Source organism: Cervus canadensis, chromosome 30 (assembly GCF_019320065.1).
Source record: "Cervus canadensis isolate Bull #8, Minnesota chromosome 30, ASM1932006v1, whole genome shotgun sequence".
NCBI lineage: Eukaryota > Metazoa > Chordata > Mammalia > Artiodactyla > Cervidae > Cervus > Cervus canadensis.
In genome coordinates, this window is record NC_057415.1 from 6291445 (window position 1) to 6313259 (window position 21815).

At 44.3% G+C, this 21815-nt stretch overlaps 1 protein-coding gene across 2 annotated transcripts in view; it reads left to right on the forward strand.

Moving 5' to 3' along the window:
• Positions 1–21815, forward strand: part of DOCK5 (dedicator of cytokinesis 5) — a 277587-nt gene that overhangs the window by 196458 nt on the left and 59314 nt on the right. For both annotated transcript variants that reach the window (XR_006266643.1, XM_043453375.1), the window contains exons 23-28: positions 6009–6120; positions 8125–8195; positions 8997–9103; positions 11972–12108; positions 14660–14755; positions 17982–18080. Coding sequence is in view for 1 of the 2 variants with exons in the window: in XM_043453375.1 (XP_043309310.1) it covers positions 6009–6120; positions 8125–8195; positions 8997–9103; positions 11972–12108; positions 14660–14755; positions 17982–18080 (622 nt within the window). In the remaining variant the exon portion in view is untranslated. The remainder of the gene's footprint in view (positions 1–6008; positions 6121–8124; positions 8196–8996; positions 9104–11971; positions 12109–14659; positions 14756–17981; positions 18081–21815) is intronic.

Sequence of the window (21815 nt, forward strand, 5' to 3'; positions counted from 1 at the left end):
GGCTTAAGTCTCCTGCCTCTGGATTTCAGTTTTATTCTTCCTGTAGTCTCAGGACTTCTCCAACTATACAGCACTGATAAGAAAACTTCTAGGTTAATGGCGAAAAGATTCTCCCCCGTTAGTGACACCCAGAGAGGTTCACAGAGTTACATGAAGAAGAGGAGAGGGAGGAGAGAGATAGAGATGAGCAGGAAGAGAAAAAGGGGGACTCAAGAGGAGAGAGACAGATCTACGCAGCTGTCTGTTCCCAGAGTGTTCTCCGTAGCCCAGTCACCTACAAAGATTCACAGAATTGGATTGGGAAGAGAAGGGGAAAGGAGGAAATAGAGGTGTTCTGAGGTAGAAAACAGAGAGTCAAGATTGGGAGAGAATAATCTTCGGTTTAAAAATAGGGCTTCTCTTTTTTTTTTTTTGTAAGGTTATAGTGTATTGAAAATGAAAATTAAGGAGTAGTAGAGGAGTACTAGAGGACTTTAAAAGAAATAAGAGAAAAAGAAAAATAGAAAATAGAAAAGGAAAGAAAAAGAAAGAAGAAAAAAGAAAAAAAAAAGAAAAAAAGAAAGAAAAAAAAATTTTTTTTCCCTAATTAAAAAAATCGTAAAAATCTATGGAAATGAAAGTTAAGGAGTAATGGGGGAGTAATAGGGGATTTTAAAGGAAAATAAAAGAGAAAAAATAAAAAAGAAAAAATAATAAAAAAGAAAAAAGAAAAAAAGGAAAAAAAAAGAGAAAAAAGTAAAATTATATCTAGGAGTTTCTCTGGAGCTGTTGCGGTCAGTGTGGGTTCGGCTCATTTTCAGATAGCTCCTCGTTCCAGCTTACACTTCTCGATATCTACAGGCCCCTTCCGGTGTAGTCGGTGTTTTCTAGAGGGATTTTAATCTGTTGCACCAGTCCCTTCTGAGGCGGTTCCCTTTGTTTATTTGGCTTCTGTTTGCCGGTCTCTTCAGAGCCTCATTTCTGCCCTGACACAGGCGGGCGGAGGTGGACTCTTATTCAGGTAGCTAGTTCTGTTGCTCTGCGGGGCAGGGAGCGGCTGGCGCTGTGGGGACGGGCTGGCGCTGCCGGGAGGGGCTGACGCTGCTTTCTCCGTCTGCGCTGCTCAGGCTCCCGGCTGTTCTATATGGAGCGCGCCCCGCGCTGCACGAGGTTCCAGCCCTCGGGTGTTCCACAAAAGTGCGGAACGAAAAGCTGCGCCTGCTCTCTGTGCCTTCCCCGTCAGAGCGGCCCAGGCAGCCAGGGGCTTGGTGGGCGCACTCTCCCCAGGTGTGGCGCGCCCACTCCCTTCCGCGGACCCAGACTCAGTTTCCGCTGGCGCCAGTCGGGCGTGCGCGCCTTCCGCCCTCCGCGTCCCCAGCCCCAGTCCCCGCCCGCGCTGGTCGGGTGCCTGCGCCCTGTGTCTCGCCGCGACCTTCCCCTCCCCCCTGCCTCCTGCCTCCGGCGGGGCTGGGCGGGTCCGCAGCCTGCGAGCTCTTCTCTGGACTTTCTCGGTCTCTTTGTTCTGCGAACTGCCGGCAGTGTGTTCCGGCCGGTTAATTTTCTCTCTCTCTTTTGGTCTCCCACAGTTCAAGTTGGCAACTCACAGAAGCTCCCTCTGATTGTCCTCAGGGCACTCAGGCCCGGACCCTACCCCAAGCAATGCCGCCTAAGACTCCCTTCCCGGGACGGATCTCCGTCCTTAGCTCTTTTGTCTCACTTTTAATCTTTTATATTTTGACCTACCTCCTTTCGAAGACAATGGGCTGCTTTTCTGGGTGCCTGATGACCTCAGCTAGCGATCAGAAGTTGTTTTGCGAAGTTTGCTCTGCGTTCAGTTATTCTTTTGATGAATTTGTAGGAGAGAAAGTGGTCTCCCCGTCCTACTCCTCCGCCATCTTGATTGATACCAGCCATGTGTTTTAATGCTGTTAGGAATATAAACTCTTTAAGGATGGAAATTGGGCACTGTGAATAAAAATCAAACAGACACACGCAAAGCAGAGGAAGATATCACACTTGTCCAGTGATAAACTATCTAAAAATTTATCTAATGAAAAGAAATCCATCAAGTATGAACAAAGATGAATGTTACAGTATGTATATTGCGGCCTTTCAAATGTAGGGTATTTGGATGAGGGAAGATAACCCTGATAGGTTCAAAACTAAGGTAGAAAACATAATATCACAATTTCAAAAATAATTTAGGACTGGATGCATAATATGCTAAAATTTTAAAAGGAGTAAAACTGTAGTAAAGAGGACTTTAAGCAGGTTTATTTTTTATCTGCATTTTTAAAGTTTCTACAGAGAATTTGTACATTTTTATGGTTTATAAACATGTTTAATGACGTAAAAGTTGAGCTGGACAAATGACAGCTCTCTTTTCCCTAGCAGAAGTTAGCGGTGTTACCTTAGTACAGGGTATATACTCACCCTCGGTTAGTCTTTGCAGATGGTCTTTTATTGTTTGGTATTTGTATTTCATAATTAATGCTGAATTTCCACATATTTGGTTAGGATGTCCTACTGAGGAAACTTTCCCTTACCTAAAGGTTTTTATAGCAAACCAGACCCTGTTGCCCAGCAATAAGAATCCTCATAAAAACATAAAAAGAAAACCTTAATTGATGAAATTTTAAAAAATCATTTCTATTAATGATCCACTGACTCTTTTACCCTTCATAACATTTCATTGCATCCAGCCCATTGTGTTCTTTCTTTCTTAACTTTGCCAACAAAGGTCCGTCTAGTCAAAGCTATGATTTTTCCGGTAGTATGTATGGGTGTGATAGTTGAACCGTAAAGAAGGCTGAGTGCCAAAGAATCAATACTTTCAAACTGTGGTGTTGGAGAAGACTCTTGAGAGTCCCTTGGCCTGCAAGGAGATCAAACCAGTCAGTCTTAAAGGAAGTCAGTTCTGAATATTCATTGGAAGGGCTGATGATGAAGCTCCAATACTTTGGCCACCTGATGTGAAGAGCCAACTCATTAGAAAAGACCCTGATGCTGGGAAAGATTGAAGGCAGGAGGAGAAGGGGACGACAGAGGATGAGATGGTTGGATGGCATTGCTGACTCAATGGACATGAGTTTGAGCAAGCTCTGGGGGATGAAGGACAGGGAACCCTGGCATGCTGCAGTCCATGGTGTCACAAAGAGTTGGACACGACCGAGTGACTGAACAACATCGTGTTCGTCATTTTCAATGTCAGATTGCATGATAACAGTGGAAAAGCCAGGTTAATTCACCCATGAAACTGAGAGAGTGACTGTGTTGAACTTAGGCCCTTATGGCCTGTTTATGATTATTTTTCACCCTGATGTTTTCTCATTCTAAAGAAGAGCTTAAGCTGGGACAGAGAGTCTGGCAATCTATATTCTCCAATCGCTTGGATTTTTTTTTAGTTTATTTTTTTTATTGAAGGATAATTGCTTTACAGAATCTTGTTTTTGCTCGCTTGGATTTTATAGATGCAATCGGACACTGAGAAGGTTGGTTTTAATCCTGCAATCTCATGTTAGTCCCTTTTAATTAACAGTTTTTTGGTCTCTATTGAATTTGTTACAATATGCTTCTGTTTTATGTTTTGGTTTTGGCCTCAGGGCATGTGGAATCTTAGCTCCCTGACCAGTGATGGAACTCATACCCCGAGTGTTGGAGGGTGAAGTCTTAACCATTGCAATCTGAGAGAAGTCCATAGTTCCTTTTTTAAGTCACAAACGTAGGGTGTTCTGGTGTTGGGGTTCTAGCAGAGGTGAGATAAGGTTCATGCTCCAGTGATGCTTGTGGGTTACATCAAGGTCAGGGAGTCAGATAATGAAGAAACCCACAAGATCATCTCAGATGGATAAAAGCTAGGAGGGAAGGCATTGATGTGAGAGTGACCTGGGACGGCTCCTTGAGCTGGGCTGGTGGGAGAGACTTCTCCTGTGGCTGGCATTTGAGTTGAGACTGAAAGACGAGGAGCCAGCCTCTGAAAGTCTCAGGTAAGAGACGTGTGGGGAGCAGGAACAGCTATGGCAAGCGTCCTGTGGGGTCACCAAGTGACCTGTGGGAGGAATCGGGAGAAGCCACTGTTGCCGGAGCACAGAGATACACAGTGGGAGGATGGAGCCTCGCAGACAGTGATGCATGATGAAGACCTTCTTGGTCATTGGAAGGAGTTCAGATTTCATGCCAGGTGTCGTGGGAAACCACTGAAGGGTTTCAATTAGAGAGGTAGTGATATCTGGCTTACATTTTACAGAGTTGGCCAAAAAGTTCGTTTAGTTTTTTCTGTAGGATGCTGTGGAAAAACTTGAACTGACTTTTTGGCCAACCCAATACAAGATCATCTCATCTCTTAGGTGGAAAATGGATTGCCAGGGGTTAAGAGTGAAACCTGGGTGACCTCTCAATAGGCTGGTTTTTGTTGTGTTTTAAGTTTTAGTCTTTTTTTTTTTTTTGAGGGTAATTGTTTTATAGTGTTGTGTTAGTTTCAACAATGTGAATCAGCTGTAATGTATACATATATCCCCTCCCTCTTGACCCTCCCTCCAATAGGCTGTTATGGTTCAAAGGTGGGATCCGGTGGGTCTGTCTCCTGTGAGAGGCAGAGAGTGGACTGATTGAGGGATAAGAGATCATAGGACTTGCTGTTAGAATCGGTGGGAGAGTGAGAGAGAAGAATTGTAGATAACTTCTAGGTTTGGTGTGCTACTTGCCAAGATGTGGACTATTTAAAGATGAGCAGGAAAATCAAGTGAGTTCTGTTTTGCACATGTTCATTTTGAGATAACTTCATGGACTTAGTTGCAGATAAAGTTCTTTTCCAGTTCTGCAGAATGGATGAATTGAGAATTAGCAGGAACCCTCTGAATAATTTTCGGAGGAGTTCACATTCTGTAAGTACCATATAGGTTATAGAAGAATGGAGGAGACTAATATGTATATGCATGTATATTTGAGCATTTGTATAAAATTTCAAGTTCAAACTATCCCTACTCTTGACCAGTTGGCGGTAAGATGGCCCCCCAGCATAAGTGCACTTGGACTAGTTTCGGTACGTTTGTGTTTCTTGAGACTTGAGCCTTCTGATTTCTACTTTGGAGAAAAACCAACTTTTCAGTTGATAGACAAGCAGGGTACCTTACTTAAACAAGCACAAATCAGGGACTCCCCTGGAGATCCAGCAGTTAAGACTCCGAGATTCTGATGCAGGTGTATTTGATCCCTGGTTGGGGAACTAGGATCTCAACATGCCTCACAGCATGGCCAAAAGTTTTTTCTTAATTTAAAAAGCAAGAAATGAAGCACAGTATCAGTGAAGACCAAGATGGCCTATGTCCTGCGAGGGCCCTGTTGTGGAGCAGATTGGCCAGGTCAGTAGATAGAAGAATGCTAACTGGACTCACAGACTAGATTGGTTTCAGATCATTTCTGGGTTGAAGAACTTTACTCCCTGTTGTCTGAAACTTCAGCACAAATGATCCTGATGTGATGAGGCAGAATGATTCAAGTGGCAGAGTGATTAGATAGAATGATTAGAAGAGGTAAGAGAGAGGGAGGGTTGGAGGGCAGGAGGTGGCAAGACTGAGCTGTCAATCTAGGTAGCTGAGAAAGTCCCCTGCTTATTGCACATTGTTCTAATGAGCGGAGGATGGTGGGCTTGTAGGCAGGGCTCATCTGCTACTTGAGGCAAAGCAGCTTCTGGCTGTTCCCCACTCTGTTCCAGGAATGCCCACACGCCACTAGGATGGAGGACATCACCAAGACTGGCCTTAAGACAACCTCAGGGGACCAGGAGGAGAGCTCTGTTGTAGGACTTTGCATACAAATCACTACCTTTGGTCCAGGTGGTGATGACTTCCCAGCTTCGGGTCCCCTCCCTGAACCGCCTTAGTTAGAGCTCTCGTGATGGCTCTGTGCACAGGGTGAAGAGGTGACAAGTGACGCATAGGCCTCTAGGATCATGTAGGCAGCAAAGCTTACTGAAAAATGTCTTTTAAAGATGGAATATCTGACTGCCTTCTTTTTTTTTTCCTGTTAAGATTTTATGGCCAAAGTGAAGATGGAGATGAATTTAGTAATTCAATCCGCCAGTTATTTCTTGCTTTCAATTCACTGATGGACAGGCCTCTGGAAGAAGCTGTCAAGATCAAGGTCAGCTTGGGCTACTGTTAATACTGTGGGTGAGGATGTTCTGGGGAACGAAAAACTTGCAGTACATGATAAAAAAAAATAATCCTCATTCATGGAAAACTTGTTAATTTTAGAATGACTTGTAGAAAGTAAAGGGGAAATCCCTTTGTATTCCCTTTTACGTACATTTGTATTTTCAAATGTTCATTTGCCAAAGACAAGCTACCTATTTTTATTGAAGTAGAGTTGATTTACGATGTTGTGTTAGTTTCAGGTATACAACAAAGTGATTCAGTTAAACATATGTATTTTTTTCAGGTTCTTTTTCATTACAGGTTATTATAAGATATTGAATATAGTTCCCTATGCTATATAGCAGGTCCTTGTTGTTTATCTGTTTTATATATCATGATGTATATCTGTTAATCCTAATTTATCCTTTCCTACCCTCTCCCCTTTGATTACTGTAAGTTTTTTTCCTATGTCTGTGAGTCTGTTTCTGTTTTAAAAATAAATTCATTTATGTTATATGCCACATATAAATTATATCATATGATATCTGTCTTTTTATGGCTGAGTAATATTCCATTATCGGAGAAGGAAGTGACAGCCACTCCAGTATTCTTGTCTAGAGAGCTTCATGGACAGAGAAGCCTGGCGGGCTACAGTCCATGGGATGGCAGAGTCGAACATGAGCGAGTGACTCACACTTAACTTACTGTATTCTGTTGCACACACACGCATACACGCACACACACATGCATGCACATGCACGCACACACACGCATACACGCACACGCACGCACATGCACACATAGCACATCTCACCTTTCCTCTGTTGACGGACACTTGGGCTGTCTCCACCTTCCGGCTGTTGTGAATAGTGTTGCTATGAACATTGGGGTGCATGTATCTTTTCAGATTTGAGTTCTTGTTTCTTCTGGGTAGATGCCCAGGAGTGGGATTGCTGGATGATATGGTAACTCTATTTTTTGTTTTTTGAGGAACCTCCATGCTGTTCTTCATAGTGGTTGTACCAGTTTTCATTCCCACCAACAGTGTAGGGGTGTTCCCTTTTCTCCACACCCTCACCAGCATTGATTGTTTATAGACTTCTGACCTCTGTGAGATAATACCTCATTGGATTTTCTTTTCTGTAATAATCAGTGATGTTGAGCATCTTTGCATGTGCCTAATTATGTCTAGATGTAATCCATGGCACCTAAAACTTCTAGAGAACATAGGCAAAACTTTATCTGACATCAATCGCAGCAGTATTTTCTTAGATCAGTCTCCCAAGGCAAAAGAAATAAAAGGACAAATAAACAAGTGGGACCTAATCAAACTAAAAGGTTTTTCATAGCAAAGGAAACCGTAAAGAAAACAAAAAGACAACCCACAGGGTGGGAGAAAATATTTGCAAACAATGCAACCTGCAAGGGATAATTTCCTAAATACACAAAACAGCTCATCCACCTCAATAACCAAACACCCCAATCAAAAAATGGGCAGAAGACCTAAATAGACATTTTCCCAAAGATGACAAGCTACCCTTTTAGACATCCCTTGCATGGCTTTTATGGCCTCTGTGAATTTAGCCAATTGATAATGATTCAAGCAGCAAGCTTTCTTCTCAGAGCTTCCCTTCTCCCCCAGAACCCAAAGTCTCCATCATCATCATCCTTAGCAGTTTTTTAAATGTAAAATATGCAATCCCTAAGGACTCATATCTGAACTTTACTTTCTCCTCTCTTTGGCAACTTTGTGAGGGAAATGTCAAGGTTTTGATTACCTCCTTGGATAGAAAAATGCATTCTAAACGGACAATGGAAAGCTGTCCAGATTTTTTTGGGAAAAAGATGATGGGAGAGATCATGTGTTAGCAATACTAGCTTTCTTCTTCGCAAGAACATTCGTGTCCAGTTTACTGTTTCCCAGTGTTAGTCATTTCTTCTTGGGATCATGCAGGAAATTCTGTGTCTGTCCTGCTTGACGACTGAATCTGCCTTTTTGTTTTTCTTGCAGGGGGCAGCCTTGAAGTACCTTCCTAGCATCATAAATGACGTCAAACTTGTGTTCGATCCTATTGAACTCAGGTAAATAGCCAAAAACTATTGTTTCTTTAAAAAGAAAATTATTTGGTTGTCTGGGTGTTAGTGGCAGCCCTCAGGCTTCTCTGGGTATGTCACGTGGGCTCCAGAAAGCTTGTCCTTAAAGCTGCTTCACAGCATGTGGGATCTTAGTTCCCCGACCAGGGATGGAACCAGCATCCCCTGCATTGCACGGCAGATTCCTAACCACTGGACCACCAGGGAAATTCCTGTTATGTCTTAGCAGGAGATGCAACTCCCCTGCTTGGCTTCAGCTTGGACTACTACACATGCTGTGATTCTTCTAATACATATGGACACGTATGGACTGAACACCTTTCTGTGCTCAGTTCTAGGGAAGATAAAGGCCCCTGAGAGAGGTTTGCACTTTCTCCAAAGAAACAAAATGCACAGACATAAAATTAACTATAGGAAAAAAGTACATAAAAATATGCTTCCAGCCATACACCTAAGTACCCCAGGAATGCCAGGTCAGATGGTGATTGACACTGGGGTGGAATTAGCCAGAAAAGGCTTTTGCAGAAATTGAGTATAAAGACAGGTCTGCAAAGCAGCGATGGACCTGACTGCTTGGCAGGTCAGGCAGACTCAGCTCCCCAGCTGAGCCCTAGAGTGAATGCAGAGTATAGCCTCTCCTTGGCCTCTTAGAGACAGACTATCCGGTCATTGGGGAGAGAATTCCAGGTCAACCTCTCTACGCCCTAATAATCTCCCATGGGAGAGGAAGAGCTTATTCCCTTCAACAAGGCAGGATAGAACCACTGACTACCCAGGTTTCTCTTCTAGTGTGCTCTTCTGCAAATTCATCCAGAGCATCCCCGACAACCACTTAGTTCGCCAGAAGCTGAACTGCATGACCAAGATAGTGGAGAGCAGTCTTTTTCAGCAGTCGGGTGAGTCTCCCGCAAAAGTGGCCGCTTATGGAAATTGTCTTCCTCAGCCAATGCTGCCTTTTAAAAAAAAATTTAATTATGTCCTTGGTGCTACCTAAGCACTTCCTGGGAAACTGGTTTTAAGGAGAAGATGAAGTCAGTTCAGCATTTCACCTAGCTCCATGAAAGAGCAAACTCATGTGTTCTTTAATGTTTAATTCTATAGCGAATGTTGCATTAATTAGCAAACTTTGTCCTCAAAATACAAACCCCAGAAAGCAACAGGCAAGCAGGAAAGATGGTCCTTTTAAACAAATGCATCTCCTTTGACCTAGACATGGAGTATAATATCAGTAACCAGGGACCGGGGCAGGCAGTGATACCATGATGTCATGGCATGGGGCAGTGATGCTGTGGGGCGGTGATACCCTGTGGCAGGGATGCAGTGATGCTGTGGGGCAGTGGTACCCTATGGCAGGGACGCAGTGATGCTGTGGGGCAGTGGTACCCTGTAGCAGGGATGCAGTGATGCTGTGGGGCAGTGGTACCCTGTAGCAGGGATGCAGTGATGCTGTGGGGTAGTGATACCCTGTGGCAGGGATGCAGTGATGCTGTGGAGCAGTGGTACAGTGGTAGGTACCCTGTAGCAGGGATGCAGTGATGCTGTGGGGCAGTGGTACCCTGTAGCAGGGATGCAGTGATGCTGTGGGGCAGTGGTACCCTGTAGCAGGGATGCAGTGATGCTGTGGGGCAGTGGTACCCTGTAGCAGGGATGCAGTGATGCTGTGGGGCAGTGGTACCCTATGGCAGGGATGCAGGGATGTCCCGGGAAAGTGATGGACTGTTTGCTGCTTGTACTTGCTCAGCAGAGCAGGTTATGCACATTTCTCCTCCATTCCATGCCCAGTCATGTCACATCAGTGACAAAAAATCGGCCATGGTGGGAGTAGTGGCAGTCACTATAAATCAGAGAGGTTCGGGGGGAGCTGTGGGTGAGCCAGATTACCATTTGACTGCTAGGAGTGGAGGAGGACCCCAAGGGAAGAAAACTCTTACACTGGTAAAAGACTCTTCATTTTGTAACTAGTCAAGCAAGTAGCCATCAGGTGTAAATCACTGTGTTCCTGCCCCAGAGTTGACATGGGAAGGAGGTCCCATACCTGGTCCTTTCCCAGTAAACCCAAGGCTCGTCAGGGTGGGCCAGCTGTGGGAGCTGTTTTTGAAGCCCCCACCGGGTCCGGGAGCCCCAGGGGGTGATTCATGCTGTGTTGGCTGGAGGGTCCGAGGACCAGCAGGGTAGCTCAGAAGCAGGAAAAGTTGAGTAGGTTGGTGAGAGAACCCTCTTGACTTTGCCCCAGGCTAGTTATATAACTTCAGACAAAGGACCATCTCGTAAGTCTCGGCTTCTGTTTCTGTGGAAGGATGGACTTGTACTAGATCAAATCAGCAGTGTTTTTTGGCTCTGTTATTTTCTAAGCCTCTGAATTTGTGCTCAGACATTTCAGCTGTTTCAAGGACATGGTCAGGGGGAGTGCAGAAAGCTAGTGAGTGCTCTTAAGTAGAAACCTAGACTAGTCAACCTCTTATTATGCTGTGATAACTTTTGCCTCTAAGGATGTGGAAAGCATAAATGAGACCATGAAGATGAGGCATTTGAGCCGAAGAGCAAGGATGCACTGCGTAATTCCAACAGAGGAAGTAGTATCACTGTTCACAGTCATTTCTGTTCATGCCCAGAATATCTGGACTTACCAGAATAATGTTTTATCATCATGAAGTTCCCAGAAAGAAGACATAGTGGAAAGATAGCCCCTTCCTGTGTGAAGTCCATGTATCTGCAAACGCATGAAAAGAATGTCTGTGAAACTCACTGAAGTGTGCTAATGAAGCTTAGCATTCATAGGAATTTTTGAGTATATTTTATCCATTCGGTGAAACATGTCAGAAAATTAAAAGCATATAACTTGCTTAGTTTATTAATTTCCTATAACTTAGCTTACAAATATCACGTTGGCCGTTTTTTTTTTGGCTGTACCACATGGCTTGTGGGATCTTAGTTTCCTGACTAGGGATCAAACCTGTGCACTCTGCGGTAGAAGTGCTGAGTCATAACCACTGGAATGCCAGGGAATCCCTAAGATGACCTTTTTAAATTTTATTTTATTTAAAAAAAAATTTTTAAGTCTTTTATTGAGCTTGTTCTAATAGGGCTTCTGAGGTTTGTTTTTTTTTTTGGTCTTAAGGTATGTGGGATCTTAACTCCCTGACAGGGATTGCATCGACACCCCTCTGCCCTGGAGGGCAGAGTCTGCATCACTGCACCTCCAGGGAAGTCCTGGTCTTTTTTTTCTTTTAAGTTATATGCCTTAAAAAAAAAAATTGCTCTAAAAAAAAAAAAAAAATTGCTCTGTGTTAGTCTTTCCGTTGTACCCAGCTCTTTGTGACCCCGTGGACTGCAGCCCGCCAGACTCCTCTGTCCATGGGATTCTCCAGGCAAGAATACTGGAGTGGGTTGCCATTCCTGCTTCTCCAAGGGATCTTCCCAACCCAGGGATTGAACCCTGGTCTCCTGTGTCGCAGGCACACTCTTTACCATCTGAGGCAATGGAATCTCCACCCCTGTCCCCCAAAAAACTAAAGACATTGTTAAATACTTTATAAACGTGGGACTACACACTAGGTAGGATTTCCTTTGCATTTAAGCTCCAGGTAGAGGGCTGAACTTCCGTGCCTAAAAGTCGCATGCTCCCGGGTAGCCCGGAGGAGCCCCTGCAGGGCTGAGTCCGGAGCTGGGAGCTGGAGGGACAGGCAGAGAGGGGGCTGTAGGAAGGAGCCAGGCCGGTGGAGAGTGCTCCGGCAGCTGGTGAGTGTCTGCCTCCTCGCCCGCAGAGTGCAGGGATGTGCTACTTGCTCTGCTGATAGACCAGCTCAGCGGCCAGCTAGACGACAACTCCAGCAAGCCTGACCACGAGGCCAGCTCGCAGCTTCTAAGCTACCTCCTGGAGGTTCTGGACAGGAAGGATGTGGTGAGTTCAAGAGTCCCTGATGTGGGGCACAGCTCACGCTGGTCCCGTGGCCGGGGACAGGAACAGCTGTGCGGCCCTGCTCATCCCAGGCAGTTGAGAATCTAGGCGGTGCCCACTTCAGAGGTGTTTAGAGAGGCTTCTCCTGGCTAGAACCTACCAGGCAAATCTAGGTCTGGGGAGGTCTGCCTGCTGTGGGGGCCGCTGCTGGCTGATTTTCCTGGCCAGCCCAGTTTGACCATCACTGAGGTCTCTGTGGGAACTTTTCAAACCCAGAGCTCTGTGTGGGCTTGTTGGGTAGAAACCTCTACCCTCTATGCCTTTGGTACCAGACGGCACTGCTCTACCTATTCTTGAGCTTCTGAGAAGTTCTCCATGTATACTCTGATGCTCATCCTTCCTTCTGAAACCTAAATTGTGTTTTCTGCTCCCTTTTTTTTAGATGATATGTCTTTTATTTGACTGAGCTATGCAGCATGCATGATCTTAACTCCAATGATCTAACCCATTCCCCCTGCAGTGGAAGCTCAGAGTCTTAACCACTGAACCATCAGTATAGTCCCTGAGGGTGGTAGTTTAGTCACTCAGTCATGTCCTATGCTTTGCAGCACCATGGACTGTAGCCTGCCAGGCTCCTCTGTCAGTGGGATTCTCTAGGCAAGAATATTGGAGTGGGTTGCCATTTCCTTCTCCAGGGGATCTTCCTGACCCAAGGATCAAACCTAGATCTCCTACATAAAGTCCCTAGACATATTTATATGTACAAACTAATTTCCTATGTCTTCTTATACCGTCTTGCCTCATTCCAGGCTCTCATTACTGGTTTATTCTTATGCCCCCCTTTTTGTATAGCCCAGTATTCCCTCCTGTTTTCCTATAACTACATCTTCACATTTCCCCCTTTCTTCAGAGTCCGGTTGCATTAAGCACCTCCATGAAGTAGTTGTTGGTGCAGTCCTGCCCAAATTCCTGCACTCTGCTAGCTGCCTTTATTCTGTCCTTACGTTTCAAGGCTCTTAGCATCCTTGAGTTGTAAATTCCACTCACAAACACTCCTTACACAGCCCCTGTGCTCCGGACACTGTGAAAGGTCTGAGTCTTCAGCGGTGAACAAGAGAAGCAAGCCCTCCCCTCTTGAAACTGACCTTCCAGGGGAACCTTTGTGTTTTGCTTATTTATATGTAAGCCCCAACCCTCCTGCTGAAGTGTAAATTTGTTAAAGACTCAGAGGGTGCGGTATGCAGGACACACCTCCTGGGGTCTAACATATGGAACTCATGTAAACAGAGGAAAACGCAACACCCCACAGAGAGGCAGGTTTTATGAGTCACTTTCACTCAAAGAAATAATAAAAAGCAAGGAAGGAAAGAAGGGATTGTAGGAGAGAGGGGGTACTAATAATACTTGCTGTTTTAATAAAAGTACAGAGATAGCAGTGATCTAGTTGTTGGAAGCATTAAGCAGGAGACTCAGATTGTCTTTCAAGAAGCAGGAATGGATACTGGCTTTGAAAAGGCAAGTTGAGTATTGATAAGTGGGAACGGAAAGAATGTAACATCCAATCACAAGAAGGAAAAAGAAAACATTCCCGAGGCAGTGTTGGGTGTATCAGCCCAGCTAATTCCTGTATAGGAACTTTTCTTTTTCTTTTTTTTGTAGCTATGAATATTGAAGGCTCCGCGAAATTGCATAATTGCTCATAGACACGTGACAGAGATTATTAAATCCTTATCTTAGTCTGCTCAAGCTGCTCTAATAAAATACTGAAGGCTGTGTGGATTAAACAATAGATTTATTTCTCATAGTTCTAAGGACTGGAAGTTCAAGGTGAGCATGCCTGCGTGGTTGGGTCCTGGTGAGACCTCTCCTGGCCTGCAGAGCCACCTTCTAGCTGTGTCCTCACATAGCCTTTCCTTGGTAGGACAAGCTCTTGGGTGTCTCTTCTTAAAAGGATACTAACCCATCAATCCCAGGTTTTGTCTTCATGACCTGATTCGCTCCCAAAGCCCCATCTCCAAATACCATCACTTTAGGGGGTTAGAGCTTCAACATAGAAATTTTGAAGGCAAACCTTCAGTCCATAACAATGTCCTGACTTGAATTTCTTCTTTTTTTTTTTTAACCTCCTACACAGAAGATGGCAAGAACTTTGTATACTTGCATTTTGCTTCCCGTCTATGTGCCTAATTTTCCTGGGTGACTTGATCCACGCAGGGTCAGGACCCAGTACCTCATGCTAGTGAGGGTCCTCCCAAAACTGTCTGTTGAGTCAGCAGCTACAGGGAGCTCTCAGTGAGTCTAGATGACCTAGGTTATTAGGGAGACATTCTTCCCCTGCATCTCCATTTTCATCTTTCAAACGTTAGAGCCAATGATGTTAAGCAGATTCCTTAATAAGTTTGTATCATTCTGCGATGTTTCCCCCTTTTGGATAACAGACTGTTTTCTAGGCAAGAGCCAGAACGAGATGAAAGAGAAATCTTGACTGTCTGAGCTTTCCTTAAGAAAAGTGAAGCAAGTCAGAAGTGTGTCCATCCCTGTGTTTCCTCCTCAGGGCCCCACGGCGAAGCACATACAGCTGGTAATGGAACGGCTGCTGAGAAGGATCAACCGGACCGTGATTGGGATGAGCCGACAGTCTCCCCATATTGTGAGTGTCGTCCAGGGGACCACGCGGCCACTGCAGCTTCCCAGTGGCCCATCCCACCTACCCAGTGAGGGGCTTTGGGGACCAGTGACTTGAGACCAAATTCACGTAGGCCCCTCCCATCCCAGTTTCTAGACTGCACTGTGTGTTGGGTGGCATAGCTCCCTTGGAATTGAATGGGGCCTCGAACTTTGCAGCCTCCCTGGATGAGTGACTCTTCTTAACTGTGAGTAAATCTGATGCTGATTTTCTCTTGAGGGAAAATGATCCAACAGGAAGGTAGAGGAGATGAATGGGGGACAGTTATTAAGGATCTCACTAATACCAAGTGTGCAAATCCATTCTTAAGGAGTCTTACTCAGATGGACGGTGAAACAAAAACCTCCTCTAATATTATACATTAAAGCAGAGACCCACTGAGATATGCAGGCTCCCTAGGTGGGCTGAGAACTCAGGACCAGTTCTACCTAATGCTCGTTAAATATTTACTTAATATTTTCTTTAAGGAAAGTATGAGCCTTTGTGAGCAGAAAATTAGAAAATTAGCTTAGCTGACTGCTTTCAGCATTTCCTCTAGTATTTTGAGCAGTATGATTGTAACTCTCAATGCCTGCGTGTTTTATGTGGATCCACCTTCATTAGAATGATAACAGTCATAGTCTGTTCAGCCAAAATGATGTTAATAGTGGTGGTCGCTGTTAGCTCATTTTTGTGTGTGTGCTAGAACATATCTTGAGCACTTTATATTTCACTGAAAACTCATAGTAAGCTCCATTTTTAAAAAGAGGAAACATGCAGAAACCTGTACAAGATTCCACAACCACCATGTGGTTGAGGTGGGCCTGGGCTCCAGACAGCTGTTCTGGAGGCAGCGCCCTGCATGCTGTCAGCCGTGCCCCCCGACAGAAGCTTACCAAGTTATGTCCCCAACTGTGAACTTTAGTCACCATGAAAGGAATTCTGATAAATTCAGTTCTCCCCTTCACATTCTGTTTCCCCTGACGCTTGATATGCTTATAGATTGGTGCCCTGTTTTACTGGACAGTCCTTTTCATTCAAAGAAAATCTTTTAAAGAACTTGGGATTAGCATGCTTTTAGAAATGCCAGTGTTGGCCTCTTATTTTCCAAATATTATGTTCGCTAAATGTCAGGTAAAAAGGATGATGGAGACCAGAGGTAACTGTTGAAAGACCAGGTTGTATCATCGTTAAAATGAAGCGTCTTTTGCCTGCAGTTGTATGAGCTACATGCATTTGTGCTTAGTTGCTCAGTCAGTCCAACTCTTGGTGACCCTGTGGACTGTAACTCATCAGACTCCTTTGTCCATAGCGTTCTCCAGGCAAGAATACTGGAGTGGGTCGCCATTTCCAATGAGATTTTAATTAGAGGATAGAAAAAGAACTCTTCTAAATTGCTACTGTAAATAAAAACCATTTATTAAAAAAATAGGTAGTAAGAAACTGCTATAAGCCAGGTATTGTTCTAGACAAGAGAAGTACATCAGGAAACAGAACAAAAATCGCTACCTTAGAGAAGCTTACAATCTAGCAAGAATAACAATAAAAAAATAAGTGCAGAATATTAGAAGGAGATAAGTGCTATGGAGGGGAAAAAAATGAGTGGAATAAGGGGATTCAGGGTCATAGAGTTACAAATTTGTGTTAAGGTCGTTAAGAATGGTTTTTTAGGGACTTCTTGGTGCTCCAACAGTTGAAACTCCACAAATGCAGAGGATGTGGGTTCGATCCCTGGTTGGGGAACTAAGATCCCACATACTACATGGTAGGACAAAAAAAAAAAACAAAAGAGTGGCTTTCCTGGGAATTCCCTGGTGGTCCAGTGGTGGTTAGGACTGGGAGCTTTCACTGCCCAGGGCCTGGGTTCCATCCCTGGTCAGGGAACTAAGATCCCACAAACCTCAGGGCATGCACCCCACCCAAAAATACCTTTCCCAAGAAGCTAAAATTTGGACAAACACTTTAACAAAGGCCTGGAGAAATAAATGTGTTAGGTGTTGATGGTAATGCAAACTGTATGCTAGTTTGGCAATAAATATCAAAGCCTTAATACAATAAATTTACATTGCTTTATAATTAGAAAAAAAATTTTTTAAAACAAAGGAGATGTAAGGCATTCATCCAGAGAGAGGTGACCATGGATAGTGTTTTATTGTTTTTGTATGTAGGAAGTTATTCTCTCCATCCCAGAATAGCTAGGTTTTCCTCTCCTCTGTGCCAAATTCATTTAAATTTGTATTGTTTTCATAACTATATGAATACAGGCAGATTCTGCCTTGGGTACGTACCCTTAGGCTAGAAAATTAAGTCTGTGACTCAAATATGATTGGACTAGGGGAAAGCCAGTTGAATATGTAATTCCTGGCCTCAAAATGGAAATGATGGTAATCACCTAATTATCCAGACCAGGGATGGCACTAGTGGTAAAGAATCCAGTTGTCAATATAAGAGATGCACGTTCCATCCCTGAGTCTGGAAGATCCCCTGGAGTAGGAAACAACAACCTACTCTGGTATTCTTGCCTGGAAAATTCTGTGGACAGAGGAGCCTGGAGGGCTACAGTCCATGGGGTCACAAAGAATCAGACACAATTGAGGGACCGAATACACATCTAGTTATCCAATCCCTTTCTTCAAACCAGGTCCACAGTTAAATAGCTTAACATGCAAGAATCACGGACTGAAGGACTCCAGAGCGGGAGGCATGACGCTGAAGTGGCCCAGCGGGGAGCTCTCCCTTCTGTCCTCTCCTCTGCTTTTCTGCTCAGTTGTACCACTTCTCTTTCTCCTCCTCGCTGTCCTCCAAGCTCAAATTTGTTTAAATGATCTAAATATTTCTGGCATTTCTCCCTGGATGTCTCTATTACCCATCTCCCTCAACAAGCAACTCAGCATCTACAAGTTGTTTCAGCCTCACTAGTCGTCTAGCTGAGATCGCAGAGTCAGTATCGCCTGACCTCCAGGATCTCAGAGGTCAGAGCTGACAACAGAATGAATCAAGCCCTCCATTCGAACCCGGAAGGAGCTTGTTTTTACCAAGAAACTGCAAAGCACATGCCTTTAGATCTTTAGAATTCAGTGTGTTTCCAGCATGGTGGGGTCTCTGCATACTTAATTGGGTAGGGAAAACCAAAGGCCATGCACCCACATCTTGCTCTGTCAGTTGGCGATCTCGGGAGCTGGGATTTATTGTGTTTTCCTTCTCCTTCCAGGGGAGTTTTGTTGCCTGCATGATCGCCATCCTGCGGCAGATGGACGACAGCCACTACAACCACTACATCAGCACTTTCAAAACCAGACAAGACATCGTCGTAAGTCGTCTTCATTGTCCTGCTCACTTTAAGACTTTTTATATTTTGGCAGAGCTGAGCATCAGTTCTGTGTGGGTTCTCTTCCTGCACATCTCTAATGCTGTGTGGCTTTGCATAGTGTTTACAAGAGGGAGAGTGTTCCTCCCAAGCTTTAAAGAAGAGTACAGTATATATGGACTTCCCAAGTGGCTCAGCGGTAAAGAATCTGCATGCCAATGCAGGAGATGCAAGAGAGTTGTTCCATCCCTGGGTCGGGAAGATCCCGTGGAGAAAGAAATGGCAACCCACTCCAGTATTCTTGCCTGGGAAGCCCCATGGACAGAGGACCCTGATGGGCTGCAATTCATGGGATCACAGAAGAGTTGGACACGACTGAGTGACTGAATGAGTTCATATACCAATAGGTCCTCATGGAGACACTGAAGTTTCTGTGATTTAGAGAGACCCTGTACTTAGAAACATTTGGCTGACCATTTTTGCTCTCAGAAGAGGACAGTGTCTCATTTTCAGGGACGATAGTCACCCTTGAAGGGATTTTAGGAGGCAGAGATGTGCATGGTCTTCTGAGATGTGGTTGATGTCATCCTTTTCAGTATTCCCTGGGAAGGGAAGCAAAAAGAGGTAGCGCCTGCCCCATGTAACATTTGTAAGTTATCTTCAGTTGAAAATATTCCATTCTCTCTTGTTTTAAACAAAATTGTTCTCTTAATAGTTTTCTATTAAGCATACAGCCAGAGGTAGCTTAAGACACTAAGTTAGGTCTCTGGTGGCTTCCCCGTGATTCTTCCTTCAGGGAACTGTTAATGGCTGTTAAACATCCCTGAAAGTGGAAATTCCCTAATGGTCCAGTGGTTAGGACTCCGCGCTTTCATTGCTGTAGCCCAAGTTCAATCCCTGGTCAGGGAACTAAGATCCTGCATAAAACAAAATATCATCCCTGACGTTATTGTCTTGTCTTGTGAAGCAATGGGCTGGATATGGAGCTGGATTAACAGTTGAGGTCTCAGTAGACTAGACTTCCTTTGGGTAACTTCCATCATTCATGCATATTCTTGTCTTCTTTATGCTCTCAGTTGTCCACTTTCTGCCTTTTTTATATGGAGAGCAGGTGGCCAGTAGTCCCAAGGATACCCAGCTCTTTCCCTGCCAGTTACTCTCCTTTCTGTGAGGTCTGCATGATGGAAAAACATAACAAAGAATTGGAGAGAAAGTTGCTGTTGTTGTTCGTCTCCAAGTCATGTCTGATTCTGCTACCGAGTGGACTGCAACATGCCAGGCCCCCCTCTCCTCCACTGTCTCCTGGAGTTTGCTCAAGTTCATGTCTATTGAGTCAGTACTGTTTTTTGTTCTTAGTTGTAATTGATCCAGTGATGAACTCTCAGAATACGGACCACAGAATACTGTTTGGACCACAATCAAGTACTGTGGCTTAGTCTGGAGACTTATGTGGATTTCTACTTCAACCATGCTCTCGCAGGCAGACTGATACAGGAGTCCATAGCCATCCATAGCTGTGCTTGCAGAGATCTGGGCGAGAGAATCACGGAGGAGAGGAGAGGGGTTGAGAGGTGGAAGCTGAGGGTGGCGGTGTTTCCCCTCCGCAGTCAGAACACCGGCTTTGGAACACCGGGATCTGGGTTTGAATTCTGAATTCTATTCTGCTTCCCTCTGCGAAATTTTGGACAAGCTATTTAACCTCACTGAACCTCGGCTTCCCCATAAGATGGTACCTACCTGGGGATGGGAGGGGGTTAATGTGAGTACTTTTTAAAAGTACTCTCAATTATATTGAGATATAATTCACATTCCATACAGTTCACCCACTTAAAGCATACAATTAATTGCTGTTTAGTATATTCACATCATTGTGTAACCGTCACAACTCTCTAATTCCAGAATATTTTCATCACTTCAAAAAAGAAATGCTTAATGTGAATACTGATGAGTGGACATATGGAAAATGCTTTGCTTTGTACCTGACAAGTGTTAACACCTATGAGAATCAACTACTTATAATAATAATTATGATGTTATACTATAACTATATATAATACTTTATTATTATGTAAAATAAAATTAATATAAAAATAGTGACTTCTTGGGACTTCCTTGGAGTTCAGTGGTTAGGACTCTGCATTCCCAGTGCAGGGGACACAGGTTCAATCCCTGGTCGGGGAGCTAAGTGAGATCCCACATGCTGCACTGTGCAGCCACAGGGGAAACAAAATGACTTTTTTTCAGATTTCCTTTGAAAGCACGTAGAATTTATAGTAAATCCAAACTCCTGGCAATTTGGCTCCATTAAGTAAGCAAAAAAAAAAAAACAAACCCTAAACTCAGGTTTAATCTCTTGTTTTTAGGACAATGTGAACTCTTCTCCCAGCATCCTCTAATTATAAAAGGATTATTGCCCCCAAGGGAACAATGGTCATTAGTGGGGGTACAGCTGGGCCTTTCAACCTTCAGTGGACCCGCCTTTCTCTCGGTCCTGCTGCTTCTGAAGAAATCACTTGAAGGGCCTGGGAAGCAGTGGGGAAAGAGAGGCCGGGGGTGACCTGTGAGCTGCCTGTCTTAGGCCACCGCTGTCCACAGATCACTGGGGGCACCTGGGGCTGGACGTGGAGTCGGTGTCAGCAGATAACCAGCTTTCCACAGCCTCGCTTCACAAGCCATGAGCTCCTGTTGACTTGGGGAAAAAGCTAGTGGAATAGTTAATAAGTAATGGGTAGGCTTAAAATGAATGATGAAAAACTGAAACACTTGTGCACTAGGGCTGGGATGTGCGAATGGAAGGTGGAAATGATTTGGTCTGCACTGAACCAGGGGGAAGATTTCAGGGCTGCACAGACTTCAGGGCTGCCGTCATTCCTGATCCGCCGCTGTTTGGCCTCCAAAGTGCACTGGGACTCGGGACTCTGAGGAGTACTGTTAGAACCAGGCCCCTGCCTCCGCAGCCCCGCGTTCTTCCTGTCCTTGCTGAAACTACATGGTTTAGTGCCAGAGAAATTGCACTGGGTTTTCATCTCAGGAATCTGAGTGGAAAATGTCTAAATTTAACTAACTAATAAATTTAAAAGCTTTCCAAACTTTTAAGCGCTGGTTTTTAGCCTGATTTTTCTTTTTCTGAGTTACTTTTTTCCTCTTAGCCGCCTTGTGAGTAGAATAGCTATTTTCTCGATCCTGGGCTTTTGTTAATTAGTCCTTACAGTCATCATGGTCCACTGCTGACATCTCTTTGTAAGGAGCGTTTAGGACCCTTCTCCCCAGGCCACCCATGGAAGCATTCCTGGAATAGGAAGAATCCTGACTCTGCTGCTTATTTATAGCATTTTGTTTCCGTTCTAACAGTAATAAGGGAGAACAGGACTCAGAGTTGTTAGAAGTATCAGTTTTCTCAGACTCAGATACAGAGAAGAAACTGGTAGTTGCCAGAGGGAAGGAGGGCAGAGAGGTGGACAGAAGAGGTGAAGGGGGTTAAGAGACCCCAACTGCCAGTTTATAAAGTAAATAACTACCAAGGATGTAGTGTACACAGAGGGTATTCAGTCAATAATACTCTAAAAACTCTGTAGTGTGACAGATAGTAACTGGACTAGGTGTGATGATCATGTATAAAACCTTTGAATCACTATGTAGTACACCTGAAACTAATATAATACTGTGTGTTAATTATAATTCAATTTTTAAAAGATTCCAAAAAGTTAAAAAGAAGTGTCAATTTTCTCACAATTGGTG